The 19,224-nt window shown below is 40.4% G+C and overlaps 1 protein-coding gene across 1 annotated transcript; it reads right to left on the reverse strand.

Moving 5' to 3' along the window:
• Window positions 1–2,097: 2,097 nt before the first annotated feature.
• On the reverse strand, window positions 2,098–14,694 carry LOC137282194 (polypeptide N-acetylgalactosaminyltransferase 13-like). The gene is made up of 12 exons (XM_067813925.1): window positions 14,578–14,694; window positions 12,897–13,426; window positions 12,156–12,300; window positions 9,759–9,922; window positions 9,013–9,177; window positions 7,841–8,051; window positions 7,273–7,390; window positions 5,385–5,570; window positions 4,515–4,637; window positions 3,816–3,908; window positions 3,326–3,454; window positions 2,098–2,426 (listed from the first exon to the last, which is right to left on the reverse strand). The coding sequence occupies exons 2-12, from the start codon at window positions 13,363–13,365 to the stop codon at window positions 2,304–2,306; spliced, it is 1,926 nt and encodes a 641-aa protein (XP_067670026.1). The 5' UTR covers window positions 13,366–13,426; window positions 14,578–14,694; the 3' UTR covers window positions 2,098–2,303.
• Window positions 14,695–19,224: the final 4,530 nt, after the last annotated feature.

Here is a 19,224-nt window from a genome sequence, read left to right on the forward strand (position 1 = left end):
ACCCAGTGGGATAAGTCACATATCAGTTGACCTTCTAGCCACTCACTTCAGGTTATTACTCACTTCAAGATATTAATCTCTTAGCGCATAGAGCACTGACACATGCTTGGAAACAGGCGCTTTAGAAATAACATAATTTTTAGAATAATTATTTGTAAATGAGTGAGTGAGTATGGTTTTATGACATTCTTAGCAATATTCCAGCAATATTACGGTGGGGGGCACCAGCCATGGGCTTCACACAGGTGCCAGTCTCGGGAAATGGAACCTGACTCTCAGAAGATTTTCTTTTTGTCACTGGTTGGTGGTAACACAGATATGATAACATCAAAAGGAATAGGACATTGTGTTGTAAATCACTATTCAGAAGCAAATGCATTATTACGTCGGTCTGAAGTCAGTATGTTTTGATAAGATCCACTCAGTGATTTGTTATCATTTTCATTGAATCGACCGAGCGATGTTCAGAGTTTTAAACGTCTGTCCGAAACGCGATGGTATGTACTTTACAGTACTGGAACTTGGACCTAATGATACCCGGTCATTCAAACGGACCGAAAGTCTGAGTTTGACGTTGCAGTCAGATTCATTTCCCATACCATCCGCTCACTGGGACGAATGTGCCGAACGACATCGGGCGTACAAATACTCAAGTCCCGAAGAACCATGTTTTCGCATTTAATTGTCCAAGACTTGATCCAATTTTCCCGTTCATTTTCATAACGTCCGATCTTTAAATCGATTGCTTTACACATAGCGTGACCAGGTAACTCTTGGACGAGCGATGAGAAGGTTGTGGTATGCGGCCGAGCATTATCATGCTGGAACTGTAGACGTGGGCCATGAGACGCCATGAAAGGAACGAGTTCAGGGGTAAGCACCTGGTCGCGGTTAGCAGCAGCTGTGAGGTTTCCACGGATGACCAGAAGTCGGGATCAGTTGTTCCCACAGAAAACACCCTAAACTATGCAACACACCCGAATCTGTCGATTTCCTGTACACAATATTGGGCATACCGTTCACGACGTCGTCTCCAGACTGTATGCCTGCCGTCCGCGAATCTGAGGGTAAACCTGGTTAAAGATGACTCGATTCCAGTCTCTTGGGGTCCATCGGAGGTGACGTTGGACCCTCAGCAGACGCTGACGTCGACGAAACGGCTTCAATATTGGCCCACGACGTGGACGTCGAGAATGGAGATTCGGAAACCGCTACCATCTCATCCCTGGTTCGTGTAGCCGGCAGAAATCTGTCACGTAGGTGACGTAGGACGATTTGACGGTCTTCTGCTCGTGAAGTCACACGTGGACGACACGACCTTAGGAAGTGGTTTGATGTAGACGACCTCGCAAGTCTTGCTCTTACCACGTCAATAACTGATCTTTCAGCTTTGCAACATGTCAACAGCACGTTCACGTTGCACATGTGACAATCGTGCCATTTAAAGTACCGTTAGAACTGTGGTTTCAAAGTTTTTTTCAATTCTTGAGGCCAATGCAAAACACGTGCAAATAAAGAAAAAATCGATGCGAAGATCACGTGATCGACTGCACGTGCAAAACCTGATTTGACACTAACGTCATTTGCACGACGAATGGATGGGTTTGAGTGGGTTTTGCTAACGTCGAAAGATAGGGATCCCATTTCGGATACATAGATGTATCATCAGAAACAATGATTCAATATTTTTAAAAAATACATTTTGTGAAGGTTCCTGTTTGACTCAGTATATATAAAATGACAAAATGGTCTCCTGACAGTAGTTAAAATTCACACCATTACACCTTCCTCACGTTGCTTTAACCTAGCTCCACGTGCCGTATATGAATGAAGAGATATCATAAAAAGCATAACATCATAAGCACTGCTCCATATACATATTGCAGTCATGAACTGCAGATGCATTTTGTATGCGCACACTGTTCCATTTGAATCGTGTTTCGTCTTTGTGTTGACATTAGTGGCTCGTACCACGATCTCTCTGACTCCAAGTCGTCATCTAGAATCACGGGAGATGACAGAGTTTTACGAAAGGACACCGAGAATGTGCTTCAAAACTCGAGTCATTCACTAAAAAAATCACTCTGATACGCGCCATTGATGAATATATATGAATTTTATGAGACATAATGGACATTTAAGTGTAATCAATGACATGAAACACCTTATGAAATTCTCTGACAAAATCTGCCTCTTCTCCACATACCATTCCTTACACGTACACATGCACACACACACTCACATGTTTTTTCCTACTCTTTCACACGGCCATTTACACTGAGAAACTGACACTTAGTTTCTGGTCAATGTTTCTTGGGCAGTATCCACTGTTGCCATGACGACCCAGTACAAGTCTCCATTTTCAGTTTGAAATCCACGCCCATTTGGAGGCACATTTTTGTTGGATTGTGAACAAGGGTTCGGTTCTGAAATTTGAAAAAAAAACACTATTCATTTGTACACTTGGTATGAACATATCTGTTCTCTCTACTGTGTCAAACTAACACAAGATGTAATTTCATACAGGCACTTACAGGTAATTCGCTATGAGACAGCAATATATGCAAACGGGGGTAAGTACGCACTGGTTCATTAATATTCAGGATAACTGCGTTTAACTTTTAAACGTGCACGTGAGTATATCATTTTTAATGCCCCAGTTATTCCTGTATACCTGACATATAACTGGGACCCGCATATGTTCCAGTCTGTGCAGGTATAGGCAATGCTCTAGATTTAGACGACTAAATATTGGGATAATGCGATGTAAATTGGATACACGTGCATTTTGTCACGTTGACAAACACTGTCTTTACATTTGACTTAAGTTGAAATGCGTTATGTTTCAGGAAGACGTACACAACTGTAACTTACATGCTATCAGTAACGTGTGTGATTAAGTGAGCGAATGCTTTCACGCCGCGGTTTATAATATGCAAATAAATAGAAACAGGACACGGAATATGTCACGACATATTGAGCATGGAGATACTTTGACACAGAATCAAACACGCTTCCAACCCGTCGACTGAACTAATTTGCCGGACTCTCAGAACCATCACCATATCTCGAAACGATCGCAGCTCCAGGAATAACTTTGATCGTATCCAAGAAGGGGCTTATGAAGTTTGTAGGGCTATTGACATTTCGGGAAAAGCTAGCCAGGTTTCTCGTTGTCAGTCGGTTTCTAATAAATACAAATACGCCTCGAGCACGATTTGAAAAGGTGATTCAGCCTTTGGTGGATATTTCTTTTGACCATGGAAGACAAAGTTTCGCTTAGACTTTCAGACGCCAGAATTTCATTTCGACTGAGCTGACATACCTGTTCGTGATAGATCCAGTAGGGCTTAACGTTGGTACATTCACCTGCTTTAAGTACAAATGATCCATGTTCGTAACACATCTTAAATCGGTCATGAGTGATCACACCATCTTCATGGATGAGCCATCGCTGCAAAGAAATATGTGTTGTTGAGTGAGTGAATAGTGAGTTTAGTATTAGGCCACCTTTAGCAATATTCCAGCAATATCACCGATCATGATGTGTTGAAAATTTCCAAGTCCCCTGCTGGAATTCGAAACACCGACCTTCTGACCTGAAGTGGGACGCCTTGTCCACATGACCAAAGAGGTCAACGCCGTCAACAAGGTGACATCCCTTTTACACATACACACAGAGAAAAAAAAGAACATGACTATTTACAGTTAGAATGCTCACAGAAGAAAATATCACGAAGCATGCACAGAGAGGAAACGTGACTGTTTTTAGTTAGACATGCACGGAGAGAAGAGAAAGGGGGTAAATGCCGTACCTGGTTGATTCCCTGTCCGTGGCAATGATACATCCCAGGGATCATGGTGTAGCCCTGGATGTCCATGCACATAGGTTTACTCCCGTGGCGTATCTGCAAGAAACACAAAGCACACATGCAATACTGTTACTTTTTGCAATCGGTTCGTGAATGTTTCTGTACTATGATTTAATTTATAACCTTGTAATGTGTAGTCAGGTCTCGCAACACATTATTCCACTTCCATGTCATGGAGTGTTTTATATGGGAGGGACGTCCGAAGTAATGAAGTTCGTTAACATATGTCATGAGCTCAAGTATTGTTCAGGCAATCCAGGAAACACAATCAGGACGGGTTGGGACTCGCACCCATGATCTGAGTTTTCACGTATGCCAAAGTAGGCGGTAATTTTGTCCTAATCGAGACTGCAACAAAAACAGTTTTGCCAGCCAGTACGATCACTGCTTTTCCTCCAACCGGTTCATTTGTTTTGAAACTCTGAAAAAAACCCTGTTAAATTGAACAGTTTGATGGTCACAAACGAACACCAATGAGTCGAAGGTGAAGGGACCACACTTGCTACTTGCTCCACACATTCGAAAAGAGATCGCTTAGTTGGGAATACGCAGAGACCAAGCTGTTAATTATATACATGTACAACGGTCACACAATGTTCACTTCCAAATAACACTATATTAACTGAAAATTGGCTCACTCACCTCACCCGAGGCAAGAGAACGTTTAGGTATTGGCAGAGGAAAAACATTTTCAAGATACCACCGGAAGTCATGACAATGTAAGCTTTCTCGCAATTTCTTCCGTGCTGAAACATCGCCAAAATCCTGAAAAAATATATAAGTGAATGGTTTTGCATTCAGGATTGATCATAGAAGAGATAAGAATCGCGAAAAATGCATTTCAATCAATAAATGTCAGTCTGTTTACTGGTTTGGGCAGATGAATCGGAAGAAATCGACATTCGGACCCATGCGCCGATCAACTTACGATTCGGTGAATCGTTACTGTCTAGCAAATACTTTGTTTCGTTCTCTGTGTTTCATATATCCACCCACAAACCACGACGATGCAAACTGAATGGTAATGCCAACCACAAACGCACGCACGCACACACACACAAACACAAACACACACAGGCGCGCTCTGTACCTTTAATGAAACTAGTAGATTATTTTCACCTATTCTTTCTTTGAGCAAGTATCGAGGTTGATGTTGGTGTTGCTTCTCACTTCAAGGAATATTTCCTTTTGATACATCGATGTCAAAATACACCGAGGCCTGAGGGAAGACATAATGTCACATCCCTGTTTGTCCTCGTACCTACATCGGTGCCCAGACATCTAATATATTTACTGGCGAATAGATTGGCGTGTCAACGCTTGAGAAAAAAGAGGGCCATATGGCGCATGTGTTTGTGTTTCACGTCGATTATTTGATATTACTGATTGCGATACTTAACCACGAGTAGACCACGGTTTGCTTTTTACGAGAAATTTATACGACTATACTCTTGAATAGAAGCCAGCTTATACCCATAGCTTCTTCCTGACGTTTTAACTGTTACTACTCACAGCTTTAGGGTAGGAAGCATCGTAGAAGAGCTCCTTGTATTCGTCCATCCACACTTCGGCCACACGCATGGAGTTACGGATGATCATGGCGCCGGAGTTTTCGAACATGATAGGCGTAGAAGAGCGGAATATATGTCCGACTTGGGAGCATGGGTGGTATTCTATAGTCCCGTTACACATCCATACCTATAACATGAACACAGACTTGTTCTCATACATGTACACATGCCACAAGGTTCTCGCGAGTGCGGCACGTTGTTTAATGATTGTCGTTTGCATTCAGGTGTAAAAACATCCCATCGCCCGACGCCCGGGACAGTCAGTCTTTATTTCGAGCCATCAAATAGTGGTATCTTACTTGTCCATGAGCTACTAGATAGTTTCCGCCTACGGTTAGTAAAACTGCAAATGTAGCTGGATTTCATTTCATATCTGCTCATAATGTAGCTATTATATTTTGCAATGGCAACAAAAGTAGAGTTATCTTTCTTCGCTATTTCTCACTTGCCGATAGACAGTCCAGTAAACATTAACATCAAATACCATGTTGATTTTATCGTGCACAATTACATCATCATGTCCTGAAAATAAGAGCAAGGAGAGAATTTTAAAGTCATTTGCCATGTGGCATGCGGCTATTGAAAATGAACCCTTGACATTATACTTCACCAAGCTGGAAATACATCACAATCGTATGTGTAGCAATCAGGTGCTTTCCATGAACACACATTGGCTTTCTCGGACTAATTATCAAAAATTTAATCCACCTGATAATCACCGAACCGTGAAGATCCGGGTTAGAACTGATCTTCAGCAGCCCATGCTTGTCGTTTTGGGCGACTAACAGGGTGTCAGGTTGGCTGACTTGATTTACACATGCCATCGCATACAAACTGTGCAGACCGATGCTCATGTTGTTGATCACTGCACTGTCTGGTCCAGGGTCATTTGTCTACAGACATAGCTGGAATACTACTGAGTGGGGCGATAAACAACAACCAAACCCTAACCAACTAATCTTCTATGAAGACAAGAAGCATCTTCAGCTTACCAACATTTCATGGTTACATCTTGCCCTTTCTTCTCGTGAATATTGAATTCGACACTTGTAAAAGATTGAAGACGAGCAGCGGTGTGAAGTTTTTTTGTCATTGTCTCGTGCAAGTTCTTCACCCTCACTGACAATGTCATATACACCGTTCTTAATCTGAGGGCCTCCATCTCTCGATTTCTCACTATTACTGACAATAAGTTTTTAACATGTTCCCTACCTTTTCCCAAGATGTTCTACAACATTCACTTTTTATCCGATTTTTCAATGCATAAAGCCTGAAGGTGGGGTAGCTTGGCGGTTAAAGTGTTTGGTCGTCACAGCGAAGGTCTGGGTTCGATTACCCTCATGGGCACAAAACGTGAAGCTGATTTCAGGTGTCCTCCGTCGTGATGTTGCTTGGATATTGCTAAAAGTGACATAAAACCATATTCATCCACTCACTCACTCAATGCATTAAGCAACTTTCGCTTCTTTCCCCGAATGATTGATTGATTGATTGGTCGATCGAGAGATCGATTGATTGATTGACAACATTTCTCTTGTAAATGACAACGTCTCGATGCCTAGACACATCCCAGACTCAGTGACCCTTCATGCTGTTAGCTTCACGTGTTGCACACTCGCATTATAACAAGCCATTAATTCAAACGATAGTATCCGATTGCTATTTAGGCTGACATGATTTCCGTCAAAATCCAGAATTTTGTCCCAGCGGGTTTTATGGCTGCAGTGACAGATCCACGTTCTCGTAATGATTAATGAAAAGCGATATATTTACCTTGAATGGCAGGCAGCCCCTTGTTCTCTTGTTTATAGCTAGAGCGACAGAATTACCTTGAACGACAGTTCCATGTTCTCGCCACCCCAGTACAACAGATCAGGATCATACGTTCCCAGTGATGTGAAAAAGGCCTTGTCGATGGCAAAGAGCCCACCAGGCATGGTAGACGATCTGAGAAAAACACAACCAGATTCAGGGACACACAACCGAAAAATGAGTGAGTGTTATCGAGGGGGAGGGTGAAGGTGTCGGTGTTTTGCCACGTGTGTTCGTGACACCACAATTACGGAACAAATGTTACCATTTTTAGCATGTTTATACAATGCAGGTCTTTCGTACAACACGACCCGTCGATCGAGGTCTTCGTTTCGAGTTGTGTCTCCATCATCACAACGCAGGATGTGGTTCAATACCTGGAGTACCATAGTTCGCCCTGGCCTGCATTCGAATTTCAGTGTACCTGTAAACGCTGTTTGCACTGTCCCATTCTTCGTTTTGTCTGTACATAGAACTACCCAGGCTAACAAAACGGTAATGGTAAGATGACTTGCTCACCCACTTAGTGATACAGTAATTACATCACACTCTCAGTCTTATTCAGGGTTGTTCCTTAATACAAACCTTGCAGGGTCAGCATTACTCTTCCTTCTCTTCTTCTCTTTCTCTGGAATTGGTAGCCAATCAAAGGACAGATTTGTCCAACGGAAGTAACCAACTTGATCCATTTGAGCGCCAGAGGTTGAGAAGTCTTCAGTCTTTATAGGGAGCACATGGGGAAAGGGAACCGTGGTGGGATCTTTGGCGATGCGGTTAAGTAATGGTTCCAACCATCCTGTAGACATGCAAGCAACATACAGTTAATATCTACATTTTGGTTCATGTTCTACATAATATTTATCAAGTGTAAATATTTTAGGTTTTACATTTCATATGTACGGAACGTATGGGTAATTTTATGATTTTAATATTTCGTGAAAATTGTCTGCGTGTGAAGGTAAATTGATCGTTGGTATTTTCATTGTTGTGTGTGACAATTTGTTAGTAAACAACATGGGAACGTGTAGACCTTTCACTTATGACATATATTACGGGCCATGTCGGCAAGACGTCACCGTCCTAATGTGTAACACTCTCCTCCAGTGATTGTTCATCTTGATGTTTCATTGCTCTACGTGTCAGCCTGTTTGTCCATAGTAATCTAAACTTGCAAGACATTCTGTTCTTGCATCGCTGCACTCGGCATATCTACCCAGGGTCTGTGTCATCAGTGTCAAGGTCGGTGCTATCAGTTTTGGAGTCTGCGTCGTCCGTTTCAGGGTTTGTATGACAGGCTACTATGTTACCGGATAACAGTATAATTGTCCCCGACAATAGTTTCAATTTCCCAAATACAAAGAGTAAACTACACACTTCTTGATAAGGCTGACGTCTTCACTCACATGTGTTGAAATACTACCTTCAAGAGCGAGCAGTTTTGATCATGTGTTCGTTTTTATGTCAGAGTATGTCGGTGACAAATCGTTCTAGTATAAGCATGGTTCTGTTTATGGCCAGTGGTTGAACTTCCATTGTGGAGAAGACCTTAAGATATTATGTACTTCGTTATTTGCACAAGTTTCAATTCTTACGAGGTAACAATGGATAGTGGCCAGCGTTTCCGTGTTAGGTTCAGAGTACAAGTTCACTTGGATAGAGGTAGAAGTCATCCCTATGTGAATAGGAAATCATTGGAAGTACTTCCCAACGACGTGAAATAAAAATCATTTCACATTGCTGCATATTCATGCATATACCTGGGAAGCATTCGATATGAGAATCCAAGAAAACAATGACTGGTCCTTGGGCATTCTTGTATCCAAGCAGCCGAGCGCGTGTAAGGCCCCCTCGTTCTGGTGCCCGAACAATTTTCACCTTCGGATACCGAGCCATATACTTGTCCAAGGGTGCTTTCAGATGTTCTAGAAAAAAAAACGCTTTTCATATGTCTATCATCAAAAATTCAGAGTCGATTCAACAAGACGATTAAGCTCACACTGTCACGTAATACATCCCAAGTATACCTGGGCACCATGAAATATGTCCATCAGTTTTCATTACTTTGTCAGCATTCAGCATTTATACCAAGGTCCAGAACTTGATATTCAACGAGTAACACCATTGATCCTATAATACGACATTTTGTCCACCACCGGGTGTCAGTTAGCTGCGATGTGATTGGTTCTCTAATATGATTTTTTTAAATTACTGAACAACTGTTTTCGAGTTTCAAACTGGTGTCGTTCACGTCAGAAAAACGGTTCTGATTACTCCCCGAAATGAAGATATGCATTTATTGGTACACAAGTTTACACATACTTTGTTTAACTGTTCTTAGCTGGACCGAAAATACACTGAAATTTCCATCAGTATAAATGTAGTCATATGACCATGAGAAAAACTAACATGCATATTTTGGAAGGTCCAGTCATTACTCATCCTGATCCTTCTTCAACAGAAACACGGATGATGCAAAACATTTCCCATAACAATCATGGAATACCTTGTGCAGAAAAGTCATCCACCAATATGATCTCCCTTAGTAGGTGTGGCGGTGACCTGTCCAGTATACTGTGAACGCTCCGCAGAAGAACCGACCAGGCTTCATTATGGAAACACATAACGATACTCGCCATCGGGAGATCTCCGTACGTGATGCTTTTACACCTGGACGGTTGACGTTATACGTTTCAATATGTGTAACATACATATACTTTCACTTGATCTTCTACAGTCTACGAAAAGAATTGCTAAAACCAAGAGACATTCTGTAAAAACAGTGCACCATTTGATTAAACAGTAATACTGCTGGTGGTAGCAACAAAAGAAAGCAAACAAAAGAAGCAAACAAAGACACGAACATGTGGTTCATGCTTATATCTTTCGGAGAACATTGATCCTCCTTTGAAATGACCCATCCCTGTTGAAGTCACAAAAAATGTGTGCCTCTCATTGTAAAGAGGTTCAAAATAACTTCTTATTTATAAGAAAGAAATATTATACTTCTATCACGTCAACAGCACAAGGTATGTGGTTAATGTGACGCAATGCAAAGGGGAAATTCCCAGATCCTCTGGAAATAGAGACTCAAGTAGTGGGTTTGTTCCCATAGACCTTTACGCTTCTTCTCTATGGATGCATTCACGGTGACTGGAAACACGTGTAAGTGACACGAAAACCTCTCTAGCGCTCTATCGCAAGCTTCGTCTCGACATTGTCAATACTACTGAAATTTATGACTTGTTTGCACTTGCCACATCTTGAGGCCAGTTCGATGCTGGTGTCAGAGTTTTCCTATGTTTATGCCACTTCTCATTAATAAATCAATTCACGCACTCAGACATTCTTCAACCCAATATTGTCACCAAATGTCACCCGAAGAGTATCACTGACAACAAAATGTCTTCCATATGGAGATCATAAGGGATGCCTACATGAAAGTCGTTCTTCGATACGTTAAATCCAACATGATCGTTACCCAGAGGGCACTAAATGAATACTCATAACGTTACAAACACGCGATGTTTCTTTTTCTTTTTTCGGTAAAAGCCAAAACGAATTTTTATAGTGCACTCTATGAGAAATGTACACAGTGGTACACATTCAGCAAAGACGTTTAGATCTTATTTTCTTCTCTTTCCGCAGAATATTAAATTAACATATCTAAGCATTCGAGAAGAGGACAAAAGGATGACCTCTTTTAACAATTTAACTTTCCCTGAAATTCCATGTAACCAAACTTGCGTGTCACACTAACAACTAGTTTCAAACAGTTTATGGCGAACCACTTCTACCCACCCCCTTCCTCTACTTCCTGTCACGTGATGACCCAGCCAAAACGCGAAATATGTGGTTAGCTTTGCGAGCCGTTAATGTTTGCATTATGTTGTATTTTCCACCATTGCCTTATGTCTCGAGAGCTTGTGAATTGTAATGTCTTGTATACTTCTCTCCAAATGCTCATAATGTTTTGTACATTCTGACTGGTGAGTTTCCTGCGGTAGTTTACATTCATATCCTAGTCTGCGACAGCTGGAAACTCTGTAATAAAATGTTCCAGTGTGTACGGTGGTTAGTTATGACACAATTATACACTTGCCGCCTGCTAGTAGACGCATTGTTGGGGTATTTCCGCTTTATTACCATGGAAGTGGTCTCTTGCACACTCTAAGTCTATTCAAAACCGCAGTGATATTGTTGAGTTATCAACAACATGTCTCGAGCCGAATCAACAGTTCATTCCTTTGAAAGAAATTGTACCGTTGGGCCCGATCAGACTGTTGATAGCTGCAACAAGGTATTGTTCAGAATTGTGTTGGATTTCTGCTCATCGGTGCAGAAGCACTATTTCTCTTCCTTTCACAGTCGAAGTATTGACAAGCGCAACAGTTGTTAGGGGTGTTATTGCTACGGGGATATTGATGAGAGTTCTGAAGTAATTTGTCTTGTATGTGTGCACGAACTGTTGTGGAAAAGTCATCTTCTCAATCCCTTCTGCGTTTCCATACTTCCAAGAAGTCTAATTAGACTTGTTCGTGTGTATAGTTCGTGAATTTAAACATTACAGAATGACGGAAAAAAGTGTCTCTTTATGTTATATTTTCCAGTTTATTTCACAACCTATTGAATATGAAGCTTGTGAATAAACCTGAATAAATATAAAGGAATACCTGTCCATGTGATCCCTTATTTTCTTCACTCAGTTTATTATGCATGCAATAACGTAAGGTTCCATGATTTATAATCAAATCTTATAACTAAATTTATAACCACTTTTAATATTTGTTGGTTTATAAATTACGACTATACTTAACTGAGAACCAATTGCATGCATAGAGGTTGCAGTTTTGCTAAAGAAATATACATTACGCATTGAAGATCCTGACAGCTGGCTACCTACTCATCGGGTCTGGCGTCAGGGAGACGTCGGTGGATGGAGATGAGGTCACTGACGTAAACGTTGAAGCGGTTGATTCGGCGTCTTTTGTCCATTGTTTTTTGTTCTGTGATGTTTAACTTTGGTAGGTACCCTCTTCCAAACTCACCTTTATTATCAGAACAGTAATTATGTCATATATTGTTATTTTTGGAAATACCTTTGCATTACCTACTCTACGTAATCGCGTCTGGATCAGACAATCCAGTGATCGACATCATGAGCATTTGAGCAACGCGAATGAGATACGATGTTATGTGTCAGCAGGTCGATGAGCCTAAGTACCCGATCCTGTTAGTCATCATTTACGACAAGCATGGCACAGCGGGAACTATTATCACATCTTACTGGGAGAAAATGAACGTTAACATTCATTTACAAAATAATGTTTTACACCATGACCTAAATCTAAAAAAAACCCCAAAGTTTTAAACCTGAACTTAGTGCAAACGCAACTGAATATTTAATTCAATTCTCATGAAATGCATGCTTGCAATATGAAATCCGGTTATTTCGACTTAAATGCTATGCATTTTGATATAGCCACAGAGCAGGAACACTGAGAGCAGTAAACACGTCACATGAAACCTAATACGATAAGCACTCATGCTGGCTACATGAACATGCTGGCATCAACGTTTTCCCCATGAAATAACGATATCCGAAGGTCGGCAGTACTCTGAAGAAGGTATAAATCCAACATACCTGGCCCATCCTCAGGACTATATTCAACAAATGGCGGAAACTGCACTTCCGGTTGTTGTGAAATGTGGCTGACCGTCTGTATTTCATGTCCTACTTTGTCCACACGGACATTCACACCCTCATCCTGCTTCACGGGGGTAGTCTCCCTTCCTTTCATTGACAGCGCCATTGCATGTTCCTTGAGTGCCTCCCTGGCTCTCTGTACATCTGTAATAATTGACTGAAGCAAATCCCGGACGTTTGAGACATTTTGTGGGAACATCTCTTGAAACATATCACGTACCAGTAGCTTCATGTACTGCCTGTCTTCGCTTGCGAGTGTCTCCCTCCTTCCATGGATATGGGGGTTGTTCACTGTCAACGTGTCGTCATATACGGCCGGAAGTGCCCATTGCATAGAACAGAGTACCAGCACAATACAGCAGAAACTGAGGAGGCGAAATGTCACTCGCTGATATTTCCTCATCATTCCTCAATCAGAAGGACGGCAATCACACAATCATAAATACAGCTTGTCCTCACCAAGGCGCCTGAGATAGAATTGTCAAAGTATTAAGAAATATCACATAAATATGATTTTATGGTTACTTTCTGGAAGAGTTGATCATTCGGGTGACGGGTGAGTATATAAACACATGCATTAATCACCCGGGTTGTGTTTCGGCTTCTTGTCTTTTTATTTACGTACATCAAGTGTCTGAATGGCGGAGCGGTGAGTTGTTTTTACCACCCAGTAGCAATGCCGTTTAGGTTAGGGGAAGACCAGAAATGGTCAATTTCTAACATTGTTTCCGTGTGAGAAATAGAACGGGGGTCTTCAACATAGCAAGCAAACGCTGTGACCACTGGGCTTGTCGAGGGACGTATTTATTTATCCCTTGTAGGTATGTAAAACGCATCTTTGTGGAAACGTATCGTGCACCGCAATCACCATGATGTAAATAACAAGGAACGATCATCAATGGTAGTGAAAGAAAACAATATTTTGTACAAGTATTTTAAAAATATTCAATTCAAGAAATCCTTACTTTTTAAATTTATACCGAACTAAATAAGTTCGGCATATTGGCATTTTATGTATAAATACATCTATAAATAAATACAACATCATTCATAATCTTAAAATGTTCAAATATCTCTAACAGTTTTTGTTCAGTGTATTGTTTCAGTAATCACTTGAAATCTGTGAGCGTAAAATAAAACATATTTGTTATATTTTCTTGGGAAACAAAGTTTCAACTTTCGATAAGTTATGGCTGTATTGACAGCAGACAGCTAAGACAAAATTTTGAAACATAATATTTTGAAATAGTTAATCCACATATGAATAAAATGTATGAAATATCTATCTATGTGACCATAAATATTCATGAATATCAGAACCTTATTTTCATATTTTAGAATATCTCAGTATTTCCAAATATTATTCCAAAGAATAAAGGTATCTGTACAACTGGTTCAGCTTCATGTTATGTTGTTTTGAAAGGCATTTAGAAGGTCAAATAACATGAATGCAGGACCCTTTGTTTTTGGATAACAACTTTTTTTATTCTTTACACAACGTCTTCTTCACGCAACGTACACATGTAGACATTAAACGTTATGTAAGGTTTGATGCAGAGGCTTCAATGGTTCAATAAAATGCATAAATTTGTATTTCTAGATTGTACCGTCTACGTACCACAATGTACTCTCTCCTCTCTCCACGTTGTCGTGCCTCTCATCGGATGGTCATCCTATGAAATGATGTCTACACGGAAATGTCTGTCTACCACCAGGTACGCACAGCTGCCTGGCTGCAGATCATAAAGTCATCGATTGTAGCGTTGACATGCACCACATGCGTCATGCTTGTATTGTAGTCTTTTCTACGGGTTTGATGGAGGTAAAAAATCGATTCAAAACACATTGTTAAACGGCACTTGTCAACTTGAAAAAATAATGCAATCCCGAATTTGCAGGTAAAGGCACTTGTGTTAAACAACCAAAGAGCGATGTATTATTAACAGTTCTAAGATCATTACATTTACAAAGCAACAAAAGTATTGCAAAGGAATACAACTGTAGCGCAAAGGCAGTACAAATACAATAAACACATAATGTAAAGTCAGTGATTACTGTAATAAATTATACATTGATGTTAATACTCGCCTGTCGGTACTGGTGGTCAAACGTCCAATAAAGGACTGGACTTGACATTAACTGTGACTGAGTATAATCTTACGTTGCTCAATATTCCAGCAATGCCACGGCGGGGAATTCCATACGTGAGCTTCGCACATTATACCAGTGTGTGGAATCAAACCCTTTTCTTTGGCGTGACGAGTGGACGCTGTAATCACTTGGATATCCCCCAATCCCATTTCCTTGTTCGAAGGTCCCCAAATGGCCCCAAGTATAGTGATCTACCTACAGTTTTTAGAGATCTGTAGCCAGTGTTTAATATCGTGTTGTCTTCTTTAGTTACGATGTTTTAGTTTTTCATGCTATAGTTCAGTTTCCATATCTGTGAAATATTAGTACTTTTACTGTCCATCGACGACAGGTTTTACTCTTCAACCTTTTTTCATTTTTATTACATGAATTGTTTTCATCATGGTATGACAAATATTAACTCACTCAGTCACTCACTCCTTGTGGGAAGTGATCTACAAACAGCTGTCACCCTTAATGCGACGAATAATTGCAGAATGGGGTATTTGACAAACGCGTATGCCTGTACTGAAATTTCTTCAGGGACACCTAATGTGAATTCGTTATTGTAATTTCTTGTCTACAAACGTATATAAAATATCTACAGTTATATAAGTCCTCTGTCTGGTCAGAATCACAGCAATTCAGTCTTAAGTCCATTTTCTGGTGTCACCCGCCGTGATATTCCTGGAATTAAAAGCGACGTAAAACTGAACTCACAATTTATTTGCGCAGTTACAAGAGCTAACTTTATGGCCTAGTTTAGGTGGATGCATGCTCACATAATAGACACGTGAATATTGTTAGACACACTTGACACAGGTATGACCTCATTATTGCAGTATTAGACGGGTTTCGTTACAAAGCAGGGTGGGTTGTCGTTATCAGACACTTTTAAGTTTATTTCGTCAGGAATATCGAAAGCGCCGAATATTTAGTCGCGAAAAATCCTATTTTAATCCTTCTAGTGGAAACACCTTCGAAAATAACATTTTGTAAAGACTTGAGTGTCATCTGTGTGTTTTTCCTTCCACGCTACTAAGTAGGGATCAGGGCCATATGACGTCATGACATGTCCTTTTTTAGCTCTGGAAACATGCCAGTGCCCTTCGAAATAGTACATCATGTTAAGGTCAGCTGTCCTGACGGCCCAAAATAGCCCTTGAATCACTCGAGTCCTTGCAATACACCTTCTCAGGGCAAACATACGAACACATACACACGCTGAAGAATGAACATCAAAATATGGTCCGACAAGTATTCTTTTAATTAAATCAGATTATGCAGTGATCAGGTCCTGCAAGTTTCAATAAAATCATTATGACCTTACTTCCTGTGTGTATCTTACGATGTAATTCGAATTTAATCTTAAAGTTGATTATGATCTGTATTGAAAATCCACAACACTGTTCCCATGGCAACATGAAATTCATCCTAGTGGTGGAAGTCATTGGATACTTCCAGTATTAACATGTGTCCCCTTGAAGATCCGGGTTAAAAAAAATCACACGAGACGATCATGCCACATGACTGTTGTGTAACTGGATATACTGGGACAGGTTCAGGAAACTGGACGTATACGGCCGCCTACATATCCCAGGAAGATTTAGAACTGAAGGAGTTTCCAACATATCGGAAGGTAATTTGTGAAACTGTTGTCCACCACATAGGGATACATTTGATGCAATGCTCTAATACATGTTCAGTGTTTCGAACATTTACTTCAAGCATCATGTTTAGTTAATACTTACACATTTTATGGACAGACAACTTCTTTATAGCATCAGTTGCAATACAGAACTTGTACATCCATAAAAAGCGTTCATCCTCCCCATGCCAGCTTGCAAATGAAACTAAAGAAGGTAGGTTTAATTGGAGGAGCGTGTTGCGAATATTACACTGTCCCTCTCTGGTGCACGGCGTGAAGGTGTTATTTAAATATGGACCAGCAACGTCGTATTTTGTGTTATTGGTCAGAGTGAAGGATTGCTATTAGCCTGTGTCTAAGTGACATATAAGTGGCATCTAACTTGAACCCTTAGGGGACGCCTCGTTTGTTGTCTAACGCCACTCTCAGCAATAAGTGAGTGAGTGACTTAATATTTAACGTCACAACGGCAATATTGCAGCCATTTCGTGACGAGAACATTCTTGAAGAAAGAAATTTATGTATATGGTAAAACCTGTCAACAAAGGACAGTAAAACAACTAGAGTATCACAATAAGAATTAAAACTAGCGTGAAAAGTTAAAACTAATATCACTATTCAGACAATACAATATAGAAACAGGCTAAAGATCACCAACAACTGAATGTAGATCACCATACTAGAGGCCATAGGGACTTATAGTAGTTCTGCTACCTGCATGGGCCCTAGCTGGATTTAAACCATCACCCCAGCTGCTGGCGATTGTATGCAGGTTAGCCACAAATTAAAATGACAGAAATACTACGGCTGAAAAAATGGACGTCATATGTTTTGGGACTTACGTACCCTCTCAGATGGACAATAATTTTACGGTACTTCAGCCCCCTTCGAGGATACAACCACTAACAATCTCAATTTCTGATCAACTTACAATCATAAAATACTTATTTATTTACATGTCAGGCCACAAATCTAATTCTTTTAAAAATGCAATAGTTAAATGAGAACTTATGTTACTAAAAAGGTCCTTCATAGTTCTTGATTTGAAATGAGTGTCTCTTGTGATGGAATATTCGACACAGTCAAGCAAGGCATGCTTGACTGTGATTATCTCATCACAAGGGATGCAGAACGGAGGATCCTCACCTTTCAAAAGGTATTCATGCCTATACCTGGTGTGGCCAATACGACATCATGGTATAATGACCTCATCAAATCTGGACCGACAACCCAAGTAGGTGTAACCAACATATGGTTTTATTGCATGCAATTTATTGATACCTACCTGGGTTTCCCACTTCTACTGCATCAGATCACGCATGTAAGATCTAATGGTAGCTTTATAATCAGTATAGGGAATAGGAAATGGTGTCACAGATTTGTTGAGTGCTGCCTTAGCAGCAAGGTCAGCCAAAGTGTTATCAGAGATTCCAACATAGCTAGGTAATCAACAGAAGACAATGTCGTATTGGCCAGTCGCAAGATAATTATACATTTCAATAATTTCTATTAAAAGTGGATGTTTACATGATGTTTTTAATTGCCTCAAGGCAAGAAAGAGAGTCTGAAAAGATGATATATTGTTTACACTTAGGATGTCTATTGATATATTTTAGGGCTGTTAATATAGCGTTTGCGTCCGCCGTGAAAATAGAGCTGTTATCAGGCAATCGGGAAGATATTGTTTTGGATCCAGTGACAGTGGCACAAGCTACAGTGCCACCATCCTTGGATCCATCTGTAAATAAGGATTTATATGAATAATATTTAGTACGTAATTGACTCAGTTCTTGTTATATATTAGTTCATTAGTTTCTGATTTTCTGATTTTTTTAAAGTGGTAAAGGTTAGGTCCACTTGGGGCCTAACCAGTTGCCGGGGAGGAGTTTTAGTACCCAGCTCAATGCCGGCAGCTGAAATAAGTGGTTTTATTCTTAAACCAAGAGGCGGAACAAAAGAAGATCTCCTATTCTACAAATCCTCGTAGAGAGGGTTGAAGACACAGTTATATGCAGGGTTTAACTCACTGGAATATAGTTTTGTCGTGTACTGTAGAGCTAATTTTATTTTAATTTGTTCAAAATATGGTTCATCAGCCTCGAGATATAGGCTGTCAACAGGTGAAGTTCGAAAGCACGCAAGGCAAAGTCTTAGACCTTGATGATGGACATAATCTAATAGTTTTAGGTGCAGGCTCTTGTATTGACAGGCTTTGCAGGCTCCACCATATACAACTGAGCCATCCATAATCAAGCTTCGAGCGGACAAGTGGTCTATATAGGGGTAGCTTGATCCCCTCCCCACTTTCAATTAGACACGACTTTCAATAAATCAAGTGCCTTCAGGCATTTAGTTTTTAAGGATTTGATATGCAGAAGAAACGTTAAATGGGAGTCGAAAATCAGAACTACGAATTTGGCCTCCTTGACATCTTTTATGGGAGCGCCATTTAAAAACTGTTCTGGGTCTTTATGAGGCTTATATTTA

Source organism: Haliotis asinina, chromosome 4 (genome assembly GCF_037392515.1).
Source record: "Haliotis asinina isolate JCU_RB_2024 chromosome 4, JCU_Hal_asi_v2, whole genome shotgun sequence".
Classification (NCBI taxonomy): domain Eukaryota; kingdom Metazoa; phylum Mollusca; class Gastropoda; order Lepetellida; family Haliotidae; genus Haliotis; species Haliotis asinina.

What these genes read in the sequence shown, in the direction of transcription:
- LOC137282194 (XM_067813925.1), bottom strand. Translation starts at nt 13,365, where the DNA reads ATGATGAGGAAATATCAGCGAGTGACATTTCGCCTCCTCAGTTTCTGC. An exon ending in ACATGGAACTGTCGTTCAAG is followed by an intron (nt 5,571 to 7,272) that starts GTAATTCTGTCG and finishes TTCATGTTATAG; the next exon opens with GTATGGATGTGTAACGGGAC. An exon ending in ACGGACAGGGAATCAACCAG is followed by an intron (nt 3,455 to 3,815) that starts GTACGGCATTTA and finishes ATTTCTTTGCAG; the next exon opens with CGATGGCTCATCCATGAAGA.